General features: G+C 53.8%; 1 protein-coding gene across 1 annotated transcript in view; it reads right to left on the bottom strand.

Annotated features, from left to right (window-relative positions):
* The window catches only part of LOC136296094 (hydrocephalus-inducing protein homolog), a 73194-nt gene that overhangs the window by 16449 nt on the left and 38960 nt on the right, over nucleotides 1-17785 (bottom strand). The window contains 22 exon segments of the mRNA XM_066194916.1: nucleotides 25-207; nucleotides 382-569; nucleotides 997-1155; nucleotides 1655-2104; nucleotides 2177-2269; nucleotides 2306-2342; nucleotides 3586-3727; nucleotides 4183-4387; nucleotides 4685-4849; nucleotides 5126-5250; nucleotides 6349-6522; nucleotides 6823-6990; nucleotides 7443-7635; nucleotides 7887-8126; nucleotides 9197-9349; nucleotides 9746-9937; nucleotides 10025-10146; nucleotides 10791-10927; nucleotides 11882-12003; nucleotides 12768-12988; nucleotides 13494-13671; nucleotides 16722-16850. Coding sequence (XP_066051013.1) covers nucleotides 25-207; nucleotides 382-569; nucleotides 997-1155; nucleotides 1655-2104; nucleotides 2177-2269; nucleotides 2306-2342; nucleotides 3586-3727; nucleotides 4183-4387; nucleotides 4685-4849; nucleotides 5126-5250; nucleotides 6349-6522; nucleotides 6823-6990; nucleotides 7443-7635; nucleotides 7887-8126; nucleotides 9197-9349; nucleotides 9746-9937; nucleotides 10025-10146; nucleotides 10791-10927; nucleotides 11882-12003; nucleotides 12768-12988; nucleotides 13494-13671; nucleotides 16722-16850 — 3776 coding nt within the window.

Genomic DNA, 17785 nt, shown 5'->3' with positions numbered 1-17785 from the left:
GAGGCTGCCGGGGGCCAGCCTTACCGTGGGTCCTGGCTGATGCTGGGGTACAGGCCGGTGACACTGCAGGGCAGCTCGTACTGGCGCTTTGTGCCCACCAGCTCAAACCTCAGTGTCTGCTCAAACTTCCATGGCTTTTGGGTGGAGAAGTGGACCTTCAGTTCCACCTCACCGTGGGCAGGCACTATCCACCGGTACCGTTTCAGCCTGGCAATTAAAGAGGAGGCTTCAGACATTGCTAAGGAGCAAATCAAACAAGGAGGGTGCGCTCGCCATCCCATGGAGGCACTGGCACAGGGTCGCTGTGGAGCTGGGGACGATGGACCTTGTTTGGCAAGAGGGCCAAGAAGCAGAGGCATCACCTCCCCCCGTGCAGCTCACCTGAGGAATTCTGTGGGGATTGAGGCACTTTTCAGTGTACTTTTGGGTCTGGTTGTGGAGGAATCCCGGAGTTGTTCTGTTCTCTGTGTGGAGACCTGGCTGTCCTTTAGAGAGCTGTCTCTGCTGGCCTCTTTATCCGTCTTTGGTTGGCCTTCAGCAGAACTTCCCTTCACATCTCGGGCCTTGGCCTAAGGGGAGAGAGAAAAGGGAGAGAGAGGTGAGCCCTGAGACATCCCCATCCTGGAAAGCAAAAATGGAGTTTTTTAACCAATGGAAGAACGAATAAATAAGTCCACCTGCCCATGGACTTGGTCTTCCTTATTGGTGTTTGTTTTGCCTGGGACCCCCCTTCTCAGACTCAGGACTGTCTCCTCAAGGGGAGTTGCTGGTTCGAAGTGATCTCCTCCCACTTGTCTTACAGAACTGCTCTGTCCCCAGCAGAGCTGTCTCTTTTTTCCCATACCTGACAGAAAGGAGACCTGCTGACACATGGCCCCACCACATCTTCACTCCCTCTCCACAACGATCCTTCTCCATCCAACCTGTCCCCCATGCCCTCATCTAGCCTGCCCTCTGCCCTGGCACCTTCAGTGCCAGCACCACTGGAGCACCCACCAGATCATCTTCCATAGCAGCACCTCCCGGTGCCTCAATGGTGAAGAGCTCCACGTGCTCTGCGGAGCCCAAGCGCTCCTCTGGGTAGTTGACTACGGAGAGGACAAACGCAGGGGGCAGCGGAGGCCCCTCAGGATGCAGTCCCAGATGTCTCAGCATCTAAAACAGAAGAGAAAAATCTTGTTTATACTTCTGTCACCTTCATCCTCACAATTCCTTCTTTAAAGGCACCGAGCTTTTGGCAATGGGGTTTTTGATTTACAAAATCATGAAGTACAAATGCTTTGTTATGCCCAGTGGGGTGAGCAGGCTCCAGAGCAGAGGCAAGAGCTACAAGCAGGACCAGCAGAGAAATCTCTCCTGAGTGTCTCAGCTGAAAAAACAATGACCATGAGCTGCCCTGTCCCGGGACCGTTTATAATGATTTCCAGGCTGGGAAACTCTGAACAGATGGGATACTTGTACACAGAGCACTTCCACTTTCTGCCCATCTGAGGGATGGTGATGACCTCCCCATCCACACAGATACTTACAGAGTCATTATGGAACATCATCAGGCGCCTGGAAAAGGCTCTGTGCCATTATCCCCTGGGAGGACACAATGCTCCAGGGCCCAAGACCACGGCAAGCTCAAGATCTGAGCCTTGCAGGGTTTTACCTCGTCTTCCGTTGGCAGCCTCCCACTGCTCAGGATCTCTGTAAACATGGCCTTTGGATCTGTGAACTGGATGTCCAGGCACGGCACCCCGACTCTGACTGCCTCTTCTGCAACTTGGCCTTGAGTCTTCAGCCGAGGTGACTGAGGATGGCTTTGGCGTCTGTGTTTTTGTGCAGGCTTCTTCTTCTCCACTTTCTCCTGAGGCTTACTGGTCTCCTGACCTTTGTTTTCAGCTGAAGGCAGTGCCTTGTTTCCATTTTTCATCACAGGTAACTCCACGGTACCCTGAACCCTGTCCCAGTAGGAGAAAACCTGTGCGACGTTCTGCTGTGAAAACTCATGGATCTGAAACCTCAGGATCAAGTTCTTCTCCATCTCAGCTGGGTCCTCTGAGATTTCTGTTTCTTCCTGCTCTGGGGCTTTGGTTTCCTCCTGCTCTGGGGCTTTGGCCTCTCCCTTCTTTGGGGCTTTGGCTTCTCCCTTCTCAGGGGTTTTGCTTTCCTTCTTCTCTGGGGCTTTGGCTTCCTTCGTCTCTGGGGCTTTGGTTTTCCCCTTCTCTGGTTTTGTAGGCTGCTTGCCCTTCTTCTGCTTTTCTTTCTCCTTCCGCCTCTCTTCCTCCTTCTGTCTCTCTTCCTCCTCTAAGGCTTTTGCCTCCTCCTCAAGCTTTTGAGCCAGCAGCTGCTGCTCCCTTCAGGAAACAAAAGAGAAAACATTGCTAAGAGTCACCACCAGAAACCTGGGCTCGCTAGTCCTGGCTGGCCCTGCACTTTATTCCTTGACCCTGAGGCCAGGCAGAACTGCAAGACCATTTCTGTGAATTTTCCTCAACCCACAGAGGCCTGGAACATCCCAAGGGAGGGGAATGGTGGAAGGGGACCTCCAGGACCCGCTGAACCTAAGCCTTGCCATCATAAGGTCTTAACTGTGCAACCTCCCTCTTAAGGCACACCCAAACACCTCTAGCCCACTTGCCAAAGGCTGAGCCACCAGCTCTCTGCACAGATGCCTGAGAACTCCCTTCGTCTCTTGATTTCCCAGTTTAAACCAGATCACAACCTGCTAACATCTCCTTATCCCTTCTGCCATTCTTTCTCGACTCAATCAGCCCCCTCCTCCCTGGGCACAGCCTGCTCCTTAATGAGAATAATCCTATCAGTCAGAAAGCAAAGGCTGCAGGAACTCCTCTCCTGCAAGACAGGCTCTTGTCAGCCAGGTTTCCAGCTGGAACCCAGCTGTGACCAAGGCAAACTGGTGTTCTCTGCCATGGAAACAATTGGAAGCAGCCTTGTCCATCTCCTCCGCATGAAATCAACTTCAGCCTGGGCTGAAAGAAGTCCTGATACACAGGCTTGCTTTAAGCAGCCTCCCCTCCCAGTTCCACACTTTTCCTATGTGTCCTGAGCTGGGCTGCCTTCTTTGAGCTTCTCCTGTGCTTGTCTCCTGCTGCAGCTGAAGGGGTGCCTAAAGGACACGAGCTTTCATGGGTGGTGTCCCAACATAAGGATCCCTGGCACATCAGCATTGCAAGGACTTCAACTGTAGCAGCACCAGGACCCAAACCAAGGGTTTGTCTGTGCCCCCCACCTGCCCATACCACAATCCCACTGTTTTGGTGAAGAAGGGAGATGATGAAGAAGGTGTGAATCAACATCATGGACTTAAAGACACTTCTACAGGCAGTGCCAAGGCAAGCCCAGAGCCCAGCTCCCTGCAGGCAGCATCTAAGCTGGGAGGGCTCACCATGGAGAAGAAGATGTTCTATCTCAGCAGAAGAAGGTCCTTCCTCCCTTGGGAGCCAGGCAGCTAAGAGTGGCCATCCCTGTGTTGCTTCTGGCCTTTGCTATCAAATATGTCTGAGCTCAGAGTCCTTGGAGCAGGGAAACCCTCCGGGGACACTACCCCGAGCAGGAACCCATGGAAGGCTTACTCACCTCTCCCTCCGCATATGGTTCAATTCCTGTATTATTTTATCCACGGCAGCTTTCTCCTCCTCAGGGAGGGCGTCATACTCTTCCTCATCCATTCTCAAGGCACGTTCTCTGTTCCTCTGAAGAGCTTCTTCCCGCTGCAGTTCTTTAGCACAAACCAGAGCAGAAACCATGAGTGACAGCAAGCACAGCTGGGTGCTTTGGGTCAGCTGCAAGGACTCACAGCTTTTCCCAACCCAGCCTATCACACCAGGAGACATTGGGGAGCTCATATCCCTGCTCCAAAACTCAGACAATCCCCTAAACTACGGCCAGGCAGTGAGTTCCTGCGCTTTTCCTGGCTTAAGTGCACCAGGGCTGAGGACAGTTGTTTGTCACTGAGCTACAAGAGCTTGAACTTGTGCCCAAGCTTGAATGTTAGAGATTAAGGTGTCTTAAAGCCTCCAGTCTCCTGCAACTCTGAGATGAGTGTGGTTACAGAGGCAGAAGGTGGAAAGATGAATAAAAACACTTCTTACAAGCTCTGCTGCAAACCCAGACACACAGAGATAAGTCTGAGGGCTTGAGAGAGAAGATTTGAGAGGGACAGACATATCTCACCTTCCCTCTGTCTTTCATCCTCCTTCCTCTGTGTTTCAGCTTCCTTCTTGGCTTTCCAAGAAGCATAATCCTGATGCACATTCACCATGTAGATATAATGGCGATTCTTGACAGCTCTGAGTACACAGAGCAGAGAAGATTCCAGGCTTCTTGCAAAGAGGCTCTCCAAGCCATCAAAGACCACTCCCTTGTAGCAATCTTCGTGCTGCAAATACAGGGAAGAGTAAGTCAGCCATTGCACACAGGGGGCTCACAGCTGGACAGTAAACCCAGATGTCACAGGGCACCAGCTGTCCTTGTTCCAGGTGCATTAGCTAAGAGCAGCTTGTGTCTGTCCTTAGGCTCTGCCAACTAAGGGCATCTGCAGCTTCCCCCAGGGTTCCCTGCACACAGGCCAGGATCCTCCAAGAGCATGTACAGACCTCCTCCTCCTCCTCTCCGAGTTGTACCTCACTGCCTGTTCTCCGGAGCAGGAATGTCTCCTTTTCCCCACCCCACATACCTTCAGCCTCTCACAGAGGATCTCCACCAGCAGGTCCTCGGGCAGCACACAGCTCAGGCAGTTCAGCTCTTCCCCACAACTGCTGGTGATGTTCAGCTGCTGCGGTGCAGGAGCAGTGGAAACTGTGAACTGTAATGTGGACCATTGTAAGGAAAATACACCCCGCTGGAAAGCCCTGAACAACTCCCACTGCTGGGCTTGCAGCTGGGGTTCCTCACTAGTGGAGACTAGAACAACCCTGCAGTGCAGGCTGGGGGCTCCAGGGGATGGTCCTGGAGGACCCATCCCCTGGCCAGCAGAGACCCAAGCCTGCAAACTCCTGGTGCAATGGATCCACATACCAGGCCCTGGCTGGCACAGAGCCTCCACCGTAAGCAGCCCCTGCCCATCTCACAGACAATGCAAAGGTCCCAGGCACCAACCCAGGCAGATCGTGTTTACCTCGGGTTTGCTGGCTGGCTCCGTCTTCTTTTGTGCTGGTGCGCTCTTGCCTTTGGAATTCTTGTTCGTTTTCTCCTGGGAGGCTTGCCTTCTCTTGGCCGGAATGGCGTGCTGACGCTTTTTAGCTGCATAGGGGACACATGGTTCAGGAGGGCTTTGAAAAGCAAGTAGGCACCTTTCACCACAATGGGCACAGCCTTGGACCCTGGAAGGAACCTGGCACTTCTTCCCCAGTCTGCTGGGCACTGGCAACACTCAGAAGCAGCTCCCTCCCTGCTTCTCTTACCAGCACGCTATCCCATCCTTGATTTTAAAGCCAGCACTACGTCCCTCCTAACAACTGTGCATGCAGGTGACACTGCTTGCACAGGAGTTCCCCATGGATCAAGCCAAGGATTTGTCCTCCAGGACCATTGTTTCCATACACTGCACCCATCCTGCATTCTCATGTGGAGACTTGCAGCCCTGCCCCGCTTGCACCAGCCGTCTCTGCTGAAGCTAAATGCTCCTTGTGGGAAAACCCTGCTGGGACACAGACTCCTTTTCCTTCCGCCAGCTCCCAACCCAGCCAGCTTCAAAAGTGAGCAATGCAAAACTTCCCCCTGCACTGTGGCAGGTCTGGCCTCACCCTGCAGAGCTCAGGCTACCAGCTGCCCAGTAAGCTTCCTAAAAGTCTCTGGTCTCACATGGAGAACAGCCCAACATACACGAGCTGTGTAACCTGACAGTGAGCACAGGTAAATCTCGGGAGACAAGAGCTCATTTGGAGCACGTCTCTGATTGGAAATTCCTCTGGGAGGCTGTCCTTCCCTTCCTCTTGTTCGCAAGGTTACACTCATAGCCAGTCCTCTTGTGCGTAATGAGCCACTTCAGAAGGCTTTTTCCTTGGTAAAGTGGGCAGCAGTTCTGCCTGCTGCCCACGAGAAGCAAGCTTGATTCAGCTTTGAGGAAATAGAAAATATTTGGGAAAGAGACGGGCATGCTTCACCACCCTTAGAAAAATGAACATGTGCCAAGCATGGCAAGCAAAGGGGGATGTCAAAGAATCCCCGACTGAGCCCTTAAAACTGATTTTTTATTTTTTTAAGACCAGCCAGAGATGCACTTCACCCATGTTCCCTAAGAGACCCAAGGACTGAAAAACTGCTGCTCTGAGTGAGCAGAAGTGGACAGTCATGGTGGGTTTCTCAAGCACTGGCTCTGGGTCTGGCATTTCTCCTCACCAGCATTACCTTTGTTTTTGCTTTTCAGCTCCATGGCAGCCTCGGTGCAAAGCTCCCGGGCACGGAGCCCTGCCTGGCTGCCATCATTGGCAATGGCCTCTTTCACCACGGTGTCAAGGGACAAGGGAGCAGCGTCGTAATGGTGACACAGGGCCGCCGCCATCTCTGTCTTTCCTGAGAGAGAGAGGAGGACTGCTTGGTGACACGTGCACATGAGGCATTACAGGGACAGGCCCTGGAAAAATCTCCAACAAGATTTCAAAGTTAAAAGAACAGGGGGAAATCAAATGTCCCTCCAGGGGAGGCCATGAGGGAGGCAGCTGGAGCGTGGTTACCAGCTCTGAATTCTAGAGCCAGGAGGATCATCTCCACCTCCTGTTCGGCTGAGGTCTTTGCCTTAAGCACCAAGGTCCACCAGGATGTATTTCTCCTGCTTGCCCCTCTCCCTGCAGCCCAGGGCTGCAGCTCACATACCTGCCAGGGGTGGCCCGTGGACAATGACAACAATCCCTTTGTCCTGCTGTGCTTCACACCTCTCTGAAGACTGGTCAATGCCCAGGTGGCGAATGACAGCTCGAGAGATAGGACTCCCAGTCGCTTTCACCGTGGCCTCAGGATAGAATGGGACAGCCCTGTGATGTGCTGCAGTGAAAAACCAGGAGAAAAGGTCAGCCTCCTGCCTACCTTTGATCCTCATCATCCTCCCAATCTGCTCAGATCCCGGAAAAGGAGACTTGGTGAAAGCAACATGAGCTTGTTCTTTTGTTGCTAGGAAAGTGCAAATATAAAAGAGCCAGTGATATTAGACCTGGTTCTACTGGCTGAAGAACTCATCCAATCCTAGTCTTTGTGAATATCCCGATTATTTCCCCAGTCTATGGCAGGCAGATAGGAGCTTGCTTTGGCTACACTCAGGGTTGGTAGAGGATGCCCCAGTCCTTCACCCAAGAGTTCCTCCACCAAGCTGGGGAACAGGCAGTTTTTAAAAGCATGGGCTTTCCCTGAAGGTGACAGAGTTCAGGGTATATGGGCTGGACTCCCTGCTGCGACCACAGTCAAAACAGACACTGCCAAACCCTCACTGTTTTCCTGACCTGGTTCTGTCTTGCCCATGGCCTCAGCCTCAGCCTCAGCCTCTGCCATGGCCTTGACCTCTTCCTGTTGTGCATTCAGCCTCTTCTGTGCTTCATAGTACTCCAGCAGCTCTGGGGGCAGCGTCTCGCCCACGGCACGGGGAGGCATTAAAAACTTCTTCTGGTACTCAGACCCCACTGCCGTCCGCAGGATCTGTGTGCGCAGGGAAGAGAAACCATCCGCAAGATTCCTTCTCTGGCCTTTCATCACACACGCTCAACAAACCCGTTTTCTGTCTCCTCTCTTCCTCCCAACAACACAAACTATTGAAGTCCTCCCACAGCATGTCAGCAGAGTTGGCTTTCCCTGGGGATTGCCTCCGTCTCCCTGGCACAAGCCTGGGAATGCTGGAGTGCTGTGAAGCTTGGGCAGCATGTACATGGGGACCAGACCTGCCTTCTCACCTTCTCCTCCTCAAGGTACTGCTCATCAAAATCCAGGGAGTAAAACTCAATGGGGAAGTTGCATGGGTTCTTCACCACCACTGTGGCCTGCACTCCATCGCTGTCCACCAGCACCCATCCCATCTCTAGTGCTGGGGGGCTGAACTCCAGCCGTGGCTCCAGACCTTGTCCTGACAGGTGCAGCATTAAGCAATTGCTGCTCTCACAAATTTTAAGCTTCAGCTTATTCTTGTAAGACCTCTGAAAAGAGAAAAGTGAAGAAAACTCATCCATGAAGTCCCAGGTGACGGGACCCCAGATACAACGCTTTCTCCAAGGTCAGGGTGTTACCAGTCCCTCCAAGGTGAATGGAAACCACCAGGTATTTACTGACGCCAGGGACTACAGCGTCTGTAGTAGCCTGGGGCTGAGTAACTGGGAGGAATCCTGGTGTGCACTGTAACTGGGTATTTGGGCATCAGATGGATCTACAATGGACTGTCAGATGTTTTCACCTAGTCATGCAGGAGTGCAGTGCTCATGAGAAGGGCCCTCGGGGTTACAGTGTCCAGACACAGTCCTGGCACTGCTGCATCAGGCAAACGCCAGCTCCAGGAGAGAGGCAAATGAGCTCTCACCGGCTAGAAATAAGGATCATCTTCTCTGCTCAGTGTCTGGCTCTGGTCAAAGCCAGACACAAGATGGTTATGTCTCTGGAGCAATTAAAAGATCCCTGGGACTGCCTGCAGGCACAGAAGCACTTGTGTCCATACCGGTACAGGCCGTCAGTTTCCAAGACCCAGCGGCCACAGGCAAACTACTTTTGGGAACGCTCCATCCTTTAAGTTGAATCCCCAGCTGCATGGGAATGTGCAGGCAGGCCAGAGCCCCAGGGACTGCTGGAAGCACAGCACTACAGGTGACTGTCCTGCTGTGCCCAGGAAGGTGTCTGGTGGCTGTTTTGTCTGTCAGTTCTGCAGCAGGATGAGCCTAGACTGACCATTCCAGGATTATCCTCTGCCGGTGTGCAGCTGCTCTGCACCGAGTGTCGCAGCTGCAAATACAGCCGGGCAAGGGGGAGGCTGAGGGGAGTTGGGCGCATCCCTCCCGTGTGCCGAGAGGCATCCACAGAGCCCCGATGCTCTCTGTGCAAGCTCCCTGTGGGCATTTCAAAGCACATCTCACGGCAATGCTCTGTGGGGTGAACTGAGCCACGCTGAGTAGCTGAGTACGGGGCTTGCAGAAAGCTCCCTGCCAAGGCAGAGCTCAGAGCACACTCTCGGCACCAGGCCCTCCTTTCGGCCTCCTGGGCTGACACCTGCCAATCTCACCTCCTCCTTCGGTGTAAACCGGATTTTCAAGTCCTGCCAGCTTCCTGCATCAAGGGTTCCTTTGCAGGGCATCACTTCAAAGGGACAGGGCTCATCCTCCAGTGCCTGCTTCTTCTGAGGTAGGGCTGGTGTCCTGCGTTTGCGTTGATTGCTCTGGGCACAGAAACAAATCCTGTCAGGTCTCCTGGGTCTGCGAGGACAGAGCCTCAGTTCCTGCAGTGCTCTGAGACACTGATACGGTGCTGAGAGCACCCACAGCCAAAACAAGCGTGGCCCCCATAGCCTAGAGCTGGAGGGAAAACCTGTAGACAGGGCAGGCAGAGAGGGAACTAGAGTCCTCAGAGGAGGGCGAATGGGTGAAGGTGCTAGAAAAGCAAAGCATCAGCTAATGGAACAGGTCCAGGCAAACCAGCCTTGATCTGACCCTCAGAAGCTTCCTCAAACACGCTGTAGACCCAAGTGCTCAGGCAGCCACAGGAGTAGAAAGGGCAAGAGACACAAAGAAAACCCAACCAAGAAGTTACGTGTTCAGTGTTGCCCGTGCTTTACCTCCATTACAGGCTGGATGCCAGTAATAAACCAAGTGCAGGGGACATGGAACCAGTTGTAGAGCCGGACTGTCTCAGTCTGGCACTGCCCAACGAGGGTATCCGAGAACTTCAGAGTGTTCTTTGAAAGTCTGAGTGACAGTTCAACGACAGTGGCATGGAGGCGGATGTGAGACCTGGGGCCTTTTTCTACCTGGAGAAGGACAGAGAATTCAGTGGAGGGTGCAGGTGACAGCTGCTGCGGTGCCCAGCCTGCTGCCTGCCCCAAGAGCTGTGGTACCTTGATGGGCAGCAGCACATCCACGTCACCCTGTGGGCGGCAAGCACTTTCAAAGCACACTTCAAATGTCACGGTGTGCCTGGGAGGCAGGTTCTCCATTTGGTCCAGGTCCACACTGAAACCTTGAACAGATGAAAACAAAGCAGCTGAGATACACAAGAAACATGAAATGTGTCACAAGCATGTTTAAGGCCCTACAGGTGTCCTGGCTGAGAGGTCTGGGAAAACGCCCCTGCCGTGCGGTGACCTGGACAAAAACGTAAAAGAGGGCACCGGTGAACAGCCCTCAGACACAGCGAGCCTCCGTGTGATGGAAGCACAGCCTTGCCTCAAGGCCACTTTTGGAAGCCTCTTTTCATCCACCAGAGGATCCGACAGGCTGTTTCCTCAATAAAGGCTTAACACAGGTGCGGTGACAGCGTGAACTCCAAACAAAGCACTTCCAAAACACAGCAGACCCCACTGGTTCACAAAACAAGCCCACAGAGTGCCCAAAGAAACTTCATGCTGGTGGGAGCCAAGGGCAGAAGATGCTGAGAGGTGACCGGGCTGATGAGCCCATCTGGCCCCTGCACTGAAGCGTTAGGGCAGTCACAGGCAGGCCAGGTCCCTGGGCATGGCTGGCCAGGAGAATTGAGACTCTGAAGCTCCCAGCAGGGCCACTGAGAAGAAAAAGCTCAAAAACCTCCCCAAGTTCAGTGGTTTAAGCTAATCTGTCTGAGACACCTTCTTCAAGCCCACAGGAAGTGTCTCCAGCACTGCTTACCTGTGTCCTGCAGGACAGACACATCCATCCGGAAGGACAAAAGCATCTCCCCAGGGTTGGTGATCTCCAGAGTGCGTCTCTCAGTGCAGCCCTTAAATACAGACCCCAGGTCCAGGACATACTCAAGCGGCTCAATGCTGGAAGAAGGAGTAAGGACAGTCCTTAAACCACAGCCTGGCTACAGCTTCAGTGGATGGAAGACACAAATAAAGGGGATAATTCTGTATTCATTGCTGTAAAAACTCAGCTCAAGCATACGAAACCCGAGGCCTGATCACCTGGCAATGACTTTGGGAAATCAGGAGGAGTGCAGGTCCTAGGTTTTATCAGCTACCCATGGTAGCTGAAACTAAAATTAGTTTAAAATGGACACTGGTCGCAGCTCCTCTGCCATGAAAAGCCAGTAGAGGTGAGTACACTGGGCCTCCACTGGTCTCAATGAAACTGCTTAGCCTCGTGTACAGCCTGAGCCTGAAATTGCCTCAGGGCCTAGAAGAAAGATTTGCCCGCACCGGAAATCTTCATTGTTCTGCAACCAGATCACATGATCTGTTCTGCAGAGCATCTTCCTCCTGAATGGAAGCCTCCTGTGCTTGTGCTGCATCATGATGGCGCAAAGGGAACAGACCAAGGAACCTAGATAAGCCCTGCCACCCCACCAGGATTCGAGCCATCTGAGTCTGCATTTTAAAGTGTTTGCTGACATGTGCAGTTCCCTTCTCCGTTCGTCTCGTGTGCTCTGTTAGCTGGAACCAAGACATCAGCTGGGAGTTGTCTCTTTTAGAGCTAGTCAGCAGGGACAGAAGTTATGTGGCCTGGAAGGGCTTGAAGGTCTGTGCTGGGTCCCCTCAGCTGCAGGGACAGAACCCCACACCTGTGGGGGGCCGAGCAGTCCAAAGCTCAGCGTGGTGCTGGGGAAGGGAGGACACTCCTCTGCTCAGATGTAGCCTGTCAGCCACCGGGACCAGACCCTTTCTGAAGTCCCCGGCTATTCCCCAGCTGTGCAGACACAAGGAGCTCTCAGGAGAAGGAGACATTGCTGGATGTTCCCCACGGGGCACCTGAAGATGGGGATGGGAATCCTTACTCACTTGATAAGACTCTGGAGCAGCTCCTTGTCAGGAAACCCGCTCTTCGGGAGATGGGATGAGAGCTTTTGCTGCACCTCCAAACCAGCCTTCTCTGCCATCTTTATCTGCGCCTGGGTGTCTGTCTGAGAAAAGGGAAGACAGTGGCTGCTTAGCAAAGGTCCTTCCCAAGGCCCAGCTTGCACCTGAGAAAGGATCCCACCCTGCTGCTGTTGAGAGGGGCTGTGGGGTCCTCCTGTCTGGCTGCTCAGTGTCCGTGACACCTCCTGCTCTTAGCCAGGACCTCATCTCCAGGGAAGTCACTCCCACATCTTTGCCTGCCCAGCCACTGTTGGCAAAGCTGATCTGGCCGGGCAGACAGACAAGCCAGGAACCTTCCAGAGCTCCAGATCCTTGCTTGCCCCCAGCCAGTACCAAGGCAGCTTGGACAAAAGCTGTCTTGAAAGGGAACCGGGAAAGCCTTGGAAGCCTTGTGTCTTGAAAGGCACAGCTTGGAAGCTGGTGCCTCGTGGAGATGAGCACGGCCAGCACAGTCCCAGGGCACAGTCAGGCACCTACTGTACAGGTCTGTAAATCTGACAGGGCTTGGGTTGGGACCAGCAAACTCCCCAGAAATGACCTGCATCTCCTTCAAAGCGCCATCAACTCCATCCCTTGAGCATGGCCTTCAGGATCTCTCCCTGGGGTAGCCAGGAAGCTGGTGCAACACCAGAAGAGACCATGACCAGAGTGGCAGCCCTAGGGGCAATGCTGAGGTGACACATGGCTGTAAAGTGGGCAGGGAGGTCCCAAATGCCATCAGGGCACCAGGAAGCTGCTGTGGGCTGCAAGGGGCTCAGGTGACACAGAGAGGGTGGCATGTGCCAAACTGGGCTGCAGCTGTTCTTACTGTATCGCCAGAGCCAAGCAAGCCGGGCTTCTGGTTCTCAGTCTTCGGATTCCGAGTCTTCGAGGTCTGAGTCTTTGAGGTCGGAGTCACTGGGGGCTGAGACTTCGAGGTCTTAGTCTTCGGGCTCTGAGTCTTCGTCACAACAACTGATTCTTTCCTTTGACTTTGTTGTTGCTGCTGTTTTACATGCCGTTCCAATGGCTCCTCATACTTTTCATTTCCTGAAGGAAGAAAACATCCACAAAGAGAAGTGTGAGCAAAGTGCCAATCCCATTAAAGCTGGGAAGTCCCTGCCTCCCAACACTGGTTCCTTCCAGAAAGAAATCCCTCAAGCCCTCTATGGAAAGTGGATGCTGCTGCTCCTCTCTGCATCCTCACCCATCTTCCTCCCCACAGAGGAGCATCTCATCCCCTGCAATGTCACACAAATCCAAGCCTGCCAGAAGCCCTGCCAGCCTCTCTTAGAGCTTTCCCAAGCCTTTCAGTCTAGCCATCACCCTTCAGAACCCTGCCAGATGTGCTGGCAAGCTCTGCAGGATGGTTCCTGGGACAGAGCCCACATGGGATCCTTGCTCAAGACTCATGAAGCAACCAGAGAGCTTGAGTTGCTCTGGGAGTCCTGCAACCCTCCAGGCTTGCTGGAGGTGGGCACGAGCTGCCCCGTGGGCATATGGTAGGGAACAAAACCAGAGGGGCCCCTCCTGGAGGCAGACAGGCAGTACCCACCTTTGATGTTCCAGGGCAGGTTCACACTAAACATGGGAAAGGATGCTTCTCCTTTCAGACGGATACTTTCTGGCTCCAGGTCACCCACTTTGAGGTGGTAAGTCCTGCTGAAAGCTCCTGGTAATCCTGGCACGTAAGAAAAATTCAGCTCTTGCGTCTCGCCTGGTGCAATGGAGCCCTGCAGGGACAGAAGAGAGAGGGAATGCATCAGAGTTTGATGGGGAATGGTTCAGGGGACAGACAGGCTGAGAAGACAGGTTCTCATCTAGAAGAAGCCATCAAACCACACCACCATCATGATAAATACATTACAGTGTTGGCTTTTGCAACTGTTAGAGTAAACACTATATGTTTTATAATGTTGACTTTTGTAAAAGAAGTTTTGCTAAAGTTTAGAGTTCTTTTAATTCAATTCTTTTTTTGTGATACCAATGCTGGTGAAGAATTGTTGTAATATTAACATTTAGCCAACGAAGGAATTGAAGCCTGTTGAATGTGTCAAAAAGTAACAAAGGACCAGGACTAGGACAACCGCATATGCTCCAAAAAGGCCGGACGGAGAAGGAACTCTGTTAAAACGTTGGAATATAAAGAACTGCTTGTAAATACGCACTGGGCTAATGCAATACCCCGGCTATACAAGGGGTGTTGTGTTGACTGGTGTGTGCCTCTGGCTGCAGCTAATGTGGCTAAGCAGGCAGTGCTGTTCCTTCTGCTTAGCAGGCAGTGCTGTTCCTTCTGCTTTATTGACTTTGTCTCCTATTGTCTCACACTAAATTTTCTTGAAATTTTAACTGATGAGTGGGCTTTGCTTCTCACACCTCCTACCTTCCTTGTGCCCAAAAGATCGAGCCACTGACCCGGGGGTGCAGTGTGTCCTCCCAAGAGCTCATCTGCCTGCAGCCCCAGCACAGCCTGATGTGATGTGAGCACAGCTCTGCTGCTCATGGGGTTCGCCCTCTGCCAGCAAGAGCCCGCCTCAACAAGAAAAGGCTTTTTTTGCTATGGAAAAGAAGTCCCCGCACTCAGCAGGGCCAGCAGCTCCTCCCATCCCTTGTAGGACAGGCATGAAGAAATGGGAAAGCCAATCGGCTCCCTCCTCCCACTGCAAGGAGGGACAAAGGCAGGAGTGCTGCTTCGGCTCAAAGACACCCAGGCAGGACTGAGAAGCCTGGACAAATGGTGGGATGACGCTGCAAATTTTTCTCATCGCTCCTCCAGCCCCGCTGCTCCCCGGCCCCCTCACTGCCCCACAAAGCCTCTGCACAGCACAAAGCTGCAGGAGGCAGGGACCAGCACGCCTACTGAAGGGCTATGTAAGTGGTTCTTAGCCCTGGCAGTGGGGAGGCAGGGCAAAGGACAATGTCCTGTGTGATCACACAGCCTGGGTAAGGCGACCCTCAGAAACGCTCCAGTGCCAGCAGCCTGACATCTCAGCCGTCGGGGTCCCCAGAGTGACTGTGAGGTGCGGTGGTGTGGTTTTTATCATGAGTTTTAATGTAAGATAGTTGTTCTTTGTACCCTGGTTCAGTGCCGTTGTATTTTTAGGTCCTTTTTGTTACAAATTGTAAGCTTCTCCCTCAGCCTGCCCCACATACAACCCCTGTTTGGTTCACCTTTCCCGCCTTGGTTACCTGTCCACCATTCGTCGGGAAACCCTCCCACCGTGCCAGTCACCCAGGGCCTGTCCCCCGGGTCCAGAAGCTTCGAAGGGAGATCTCTGGCGACTGGCTGGATTGGAAGCTTTCCCCTCCTTCCTTCGGATCATTGGTATTTAATGTTAATGCTTGTTACGTCAGTAGACACTCCCCAGTTATACCCCACTGGTTGCACGTGTAGCCACCCTGAGTTTCCAGCCACTGTATAAAACCCTCTCCCTCCTGAGATTCAGGGTCTCCCTGAAGCACCGGTCGCAGGCTGAGGGCTCCCTCCTTCCTACCAATAAACCCAATTTGCAGTCAGGCCTCTTGAGAGTCCCGTCTTTCTTCCTCCGCATTCCCAACGTGGCAGGGCAGGTCGGCAGCCAAGACCCCACATTTCTATAGATCGTGTGGAGGCGTGTCGGGGCTAGCCGGCCGTGGGAGGACACGCACCGCCGCAGTGGGGAACCAATTCCAGTTTTATTTGTGCCTCACCGTATGTTATAAATCCATTTTCTGACACGGGGTGAAAAATTACTACAGGGGCTGCAGTCGCGTTGGGAGCCTTAACACACTCCAGGCGTGGAGGAGGTTGCAAGGAGAAGATGCAGGCAGGCCCCGTCTCGGGGGGGCTGCAAGCGACTTCTCCCTTGGGGGAGGGCAGACCGCGAAGCCCGGGCAAACTTTGCCCGTCTGACTAAGTCTTCCCAAAAGGGCTGAATTACGGGAGGAATCTCGGCGCACAAAAGCAGTTAACGCTGCCGGTTTCCCCCCGCCATTTTTGGTTGTGGTCGTGCCGGGAGCACCTGGAGGGCCCGGCTCCCTGCAGAGCCGCTCCTTCCCCGCCTGCCTACCCCGCTGTCGCCGCTTCCCCGCCGGCCACGGCCCCGCAGCGCTCCGCCGTTGCCCCGCGGGAGCAGCCGCCGCGCCGGCCGTGCCCAGCCGCAGCTGCGGAGCCCGGACGCCGCAGCCCGCGGGACCGCCGCGCCTGCCGCGGGCGCGGAGCGCGCCCAGCCCGCCGCGGCAGCACGCTCGGGGCGCTGGCCGCACACGGGCTCCTGCTCCAGCCGCCGAGCAGGACGCCGACACAGCGCCCCAGGCTTCCAGCGGTACCGCTCTGTCCCTGGCTTCTGTTACTCCCTCTGTTTCCCATTGTCTCTCTCTGCTCTCTTTTCTGTCCCCTTCTGGTCGGGGCCGTACCCTTTCTTTACCAATTTCCAGATGTAATATTTGCTGCGTTTGTGCCTTATTTTCGCCCGAGAAATCTATCAAAAAGAATTCTCCTCTGCTCCCCTTACAGCGGGACGGGACAGTGACCAACACACTTGTGCCTTCCGCCGGTGTCTGCCGTGAGACAGCAGAGCCACCCGCCAGCCAAGGCCGTGGGGGAGTCTATCAGGACAGCACTTGTCTGACCTTCTCTGCCCCCAGCAGAAATCGCTCACACCCTTCTCTCTCTCATGGCTGGGTTTGGGGTATTCCCCTCTGACTTTTTTGTCCCTTTCCCCCCCCGCCCCCTCTTTTTTCCCTTTAACGCTCTCCTGGGCCACCCGACACAGGGCTGGGGTGAGTCACTTGTGCTACTTACTGCGGTGGGCTTGACCAGAAACACACCAGGCAGATCCTGGTCTGCAGTGCTAGGGTTTAGCACCCAGCTGAATTCCATATTGCAGGTGTTCTCCAGGGTGACCGTGGCGTGATGAATTTCATTAAACATCTGGAGAGAAAGCACAGGAGCAGGAAGTTACAGACCCAGGCCTGCGGCTGGGAATTTCCTTCCTCTCTCCCGGGGTTGAAAGCAGACCTGGGAGCAGGGACCAGGGAGGAGATACGGGCCCTTGGGAAGCTGGGCAAGCCCCAGGCACAGGGCACCTGCACAGGACCAGGGAGCTCTGGCAGCACACAGACATGTGGTGACGACCACGTGAGGGCCAGTAATAAATGAACCAGGGGACACAGGCCCTCTGTGCTCTCAGGGGCCACCAGCTGCCAGGAGAAACAAAGGAGGTGGCACTGAGGTGCGTGAGATGAATCCAAGAGTTAGGAGGTTAAAGAAAGGAAGTTGTTGGTTCTTGCGTGTTGTTGTTTGGATTATTTGGATTTGTTCAGGTCGTGTTGTTGGGTGTTGCTGTGAGCTGGGAGAGGGGCAGGGTTGAAGACCTGACTAAAAGGCAGTAGGATGAGAGGGGAGGGGACAGAAGAGTTGGCGGTCAGAGAGAATGGAAGTTCCCGAGTACCATCCAATGGGAAGGAGGACAGGGACCACCCTGGCCGGGTAAAAAAGGGATAAAAGAAGCCGTTTTGGTGAAAGGGGTGTGTGTGCTGGGCTCCCAGCTCTCGGGGAGGGAGACACACCCGGCTCAGCTGAATTGTTACTAATGAACAGTTTTCTTTTGCTTCGATGACTTTGTCCCCATTGAATTGTATCTAAAAGTCAGTGCATTTCTAAGACAGGCATTCCAGAAGAAAAGGCACCTGCACGCAAGTATTGGCAAGCAACAAACATGCAACAAGGAAGTCACACAGGGCAACACAGACAGGGCCAGCAGCTGAAAATATCTGTGGGCTTTCAACTGAAAGAGAGTGAAGTGGGGATTCTTCTGGGACAGTCTCTGCAACTGTAGTGACTGGAAGCCCAAATTCTTCCCCTGA

The sequence above is a fragment of the Chamaea fasciata genome, unplaced genomic scaffold (assembly GCF_029207755.1).
Source record: "Chamaea fasciata isolate MVZ Bird 193981 ecotype frontalis unplaced genomic scaffold, bChaFas1.0.hap1 SCAF_12, whole genome shotgun sequence".
NCBI classification, from domain to species: Eukaryota; Metazoa; Chordata; class Aves; order Passeriformes; family Sylviidae; genus Chamaea; species Chamaea fasciata.
This window is presented reverse-complemented; position numbering and strand designations above follow the sequence as displayed.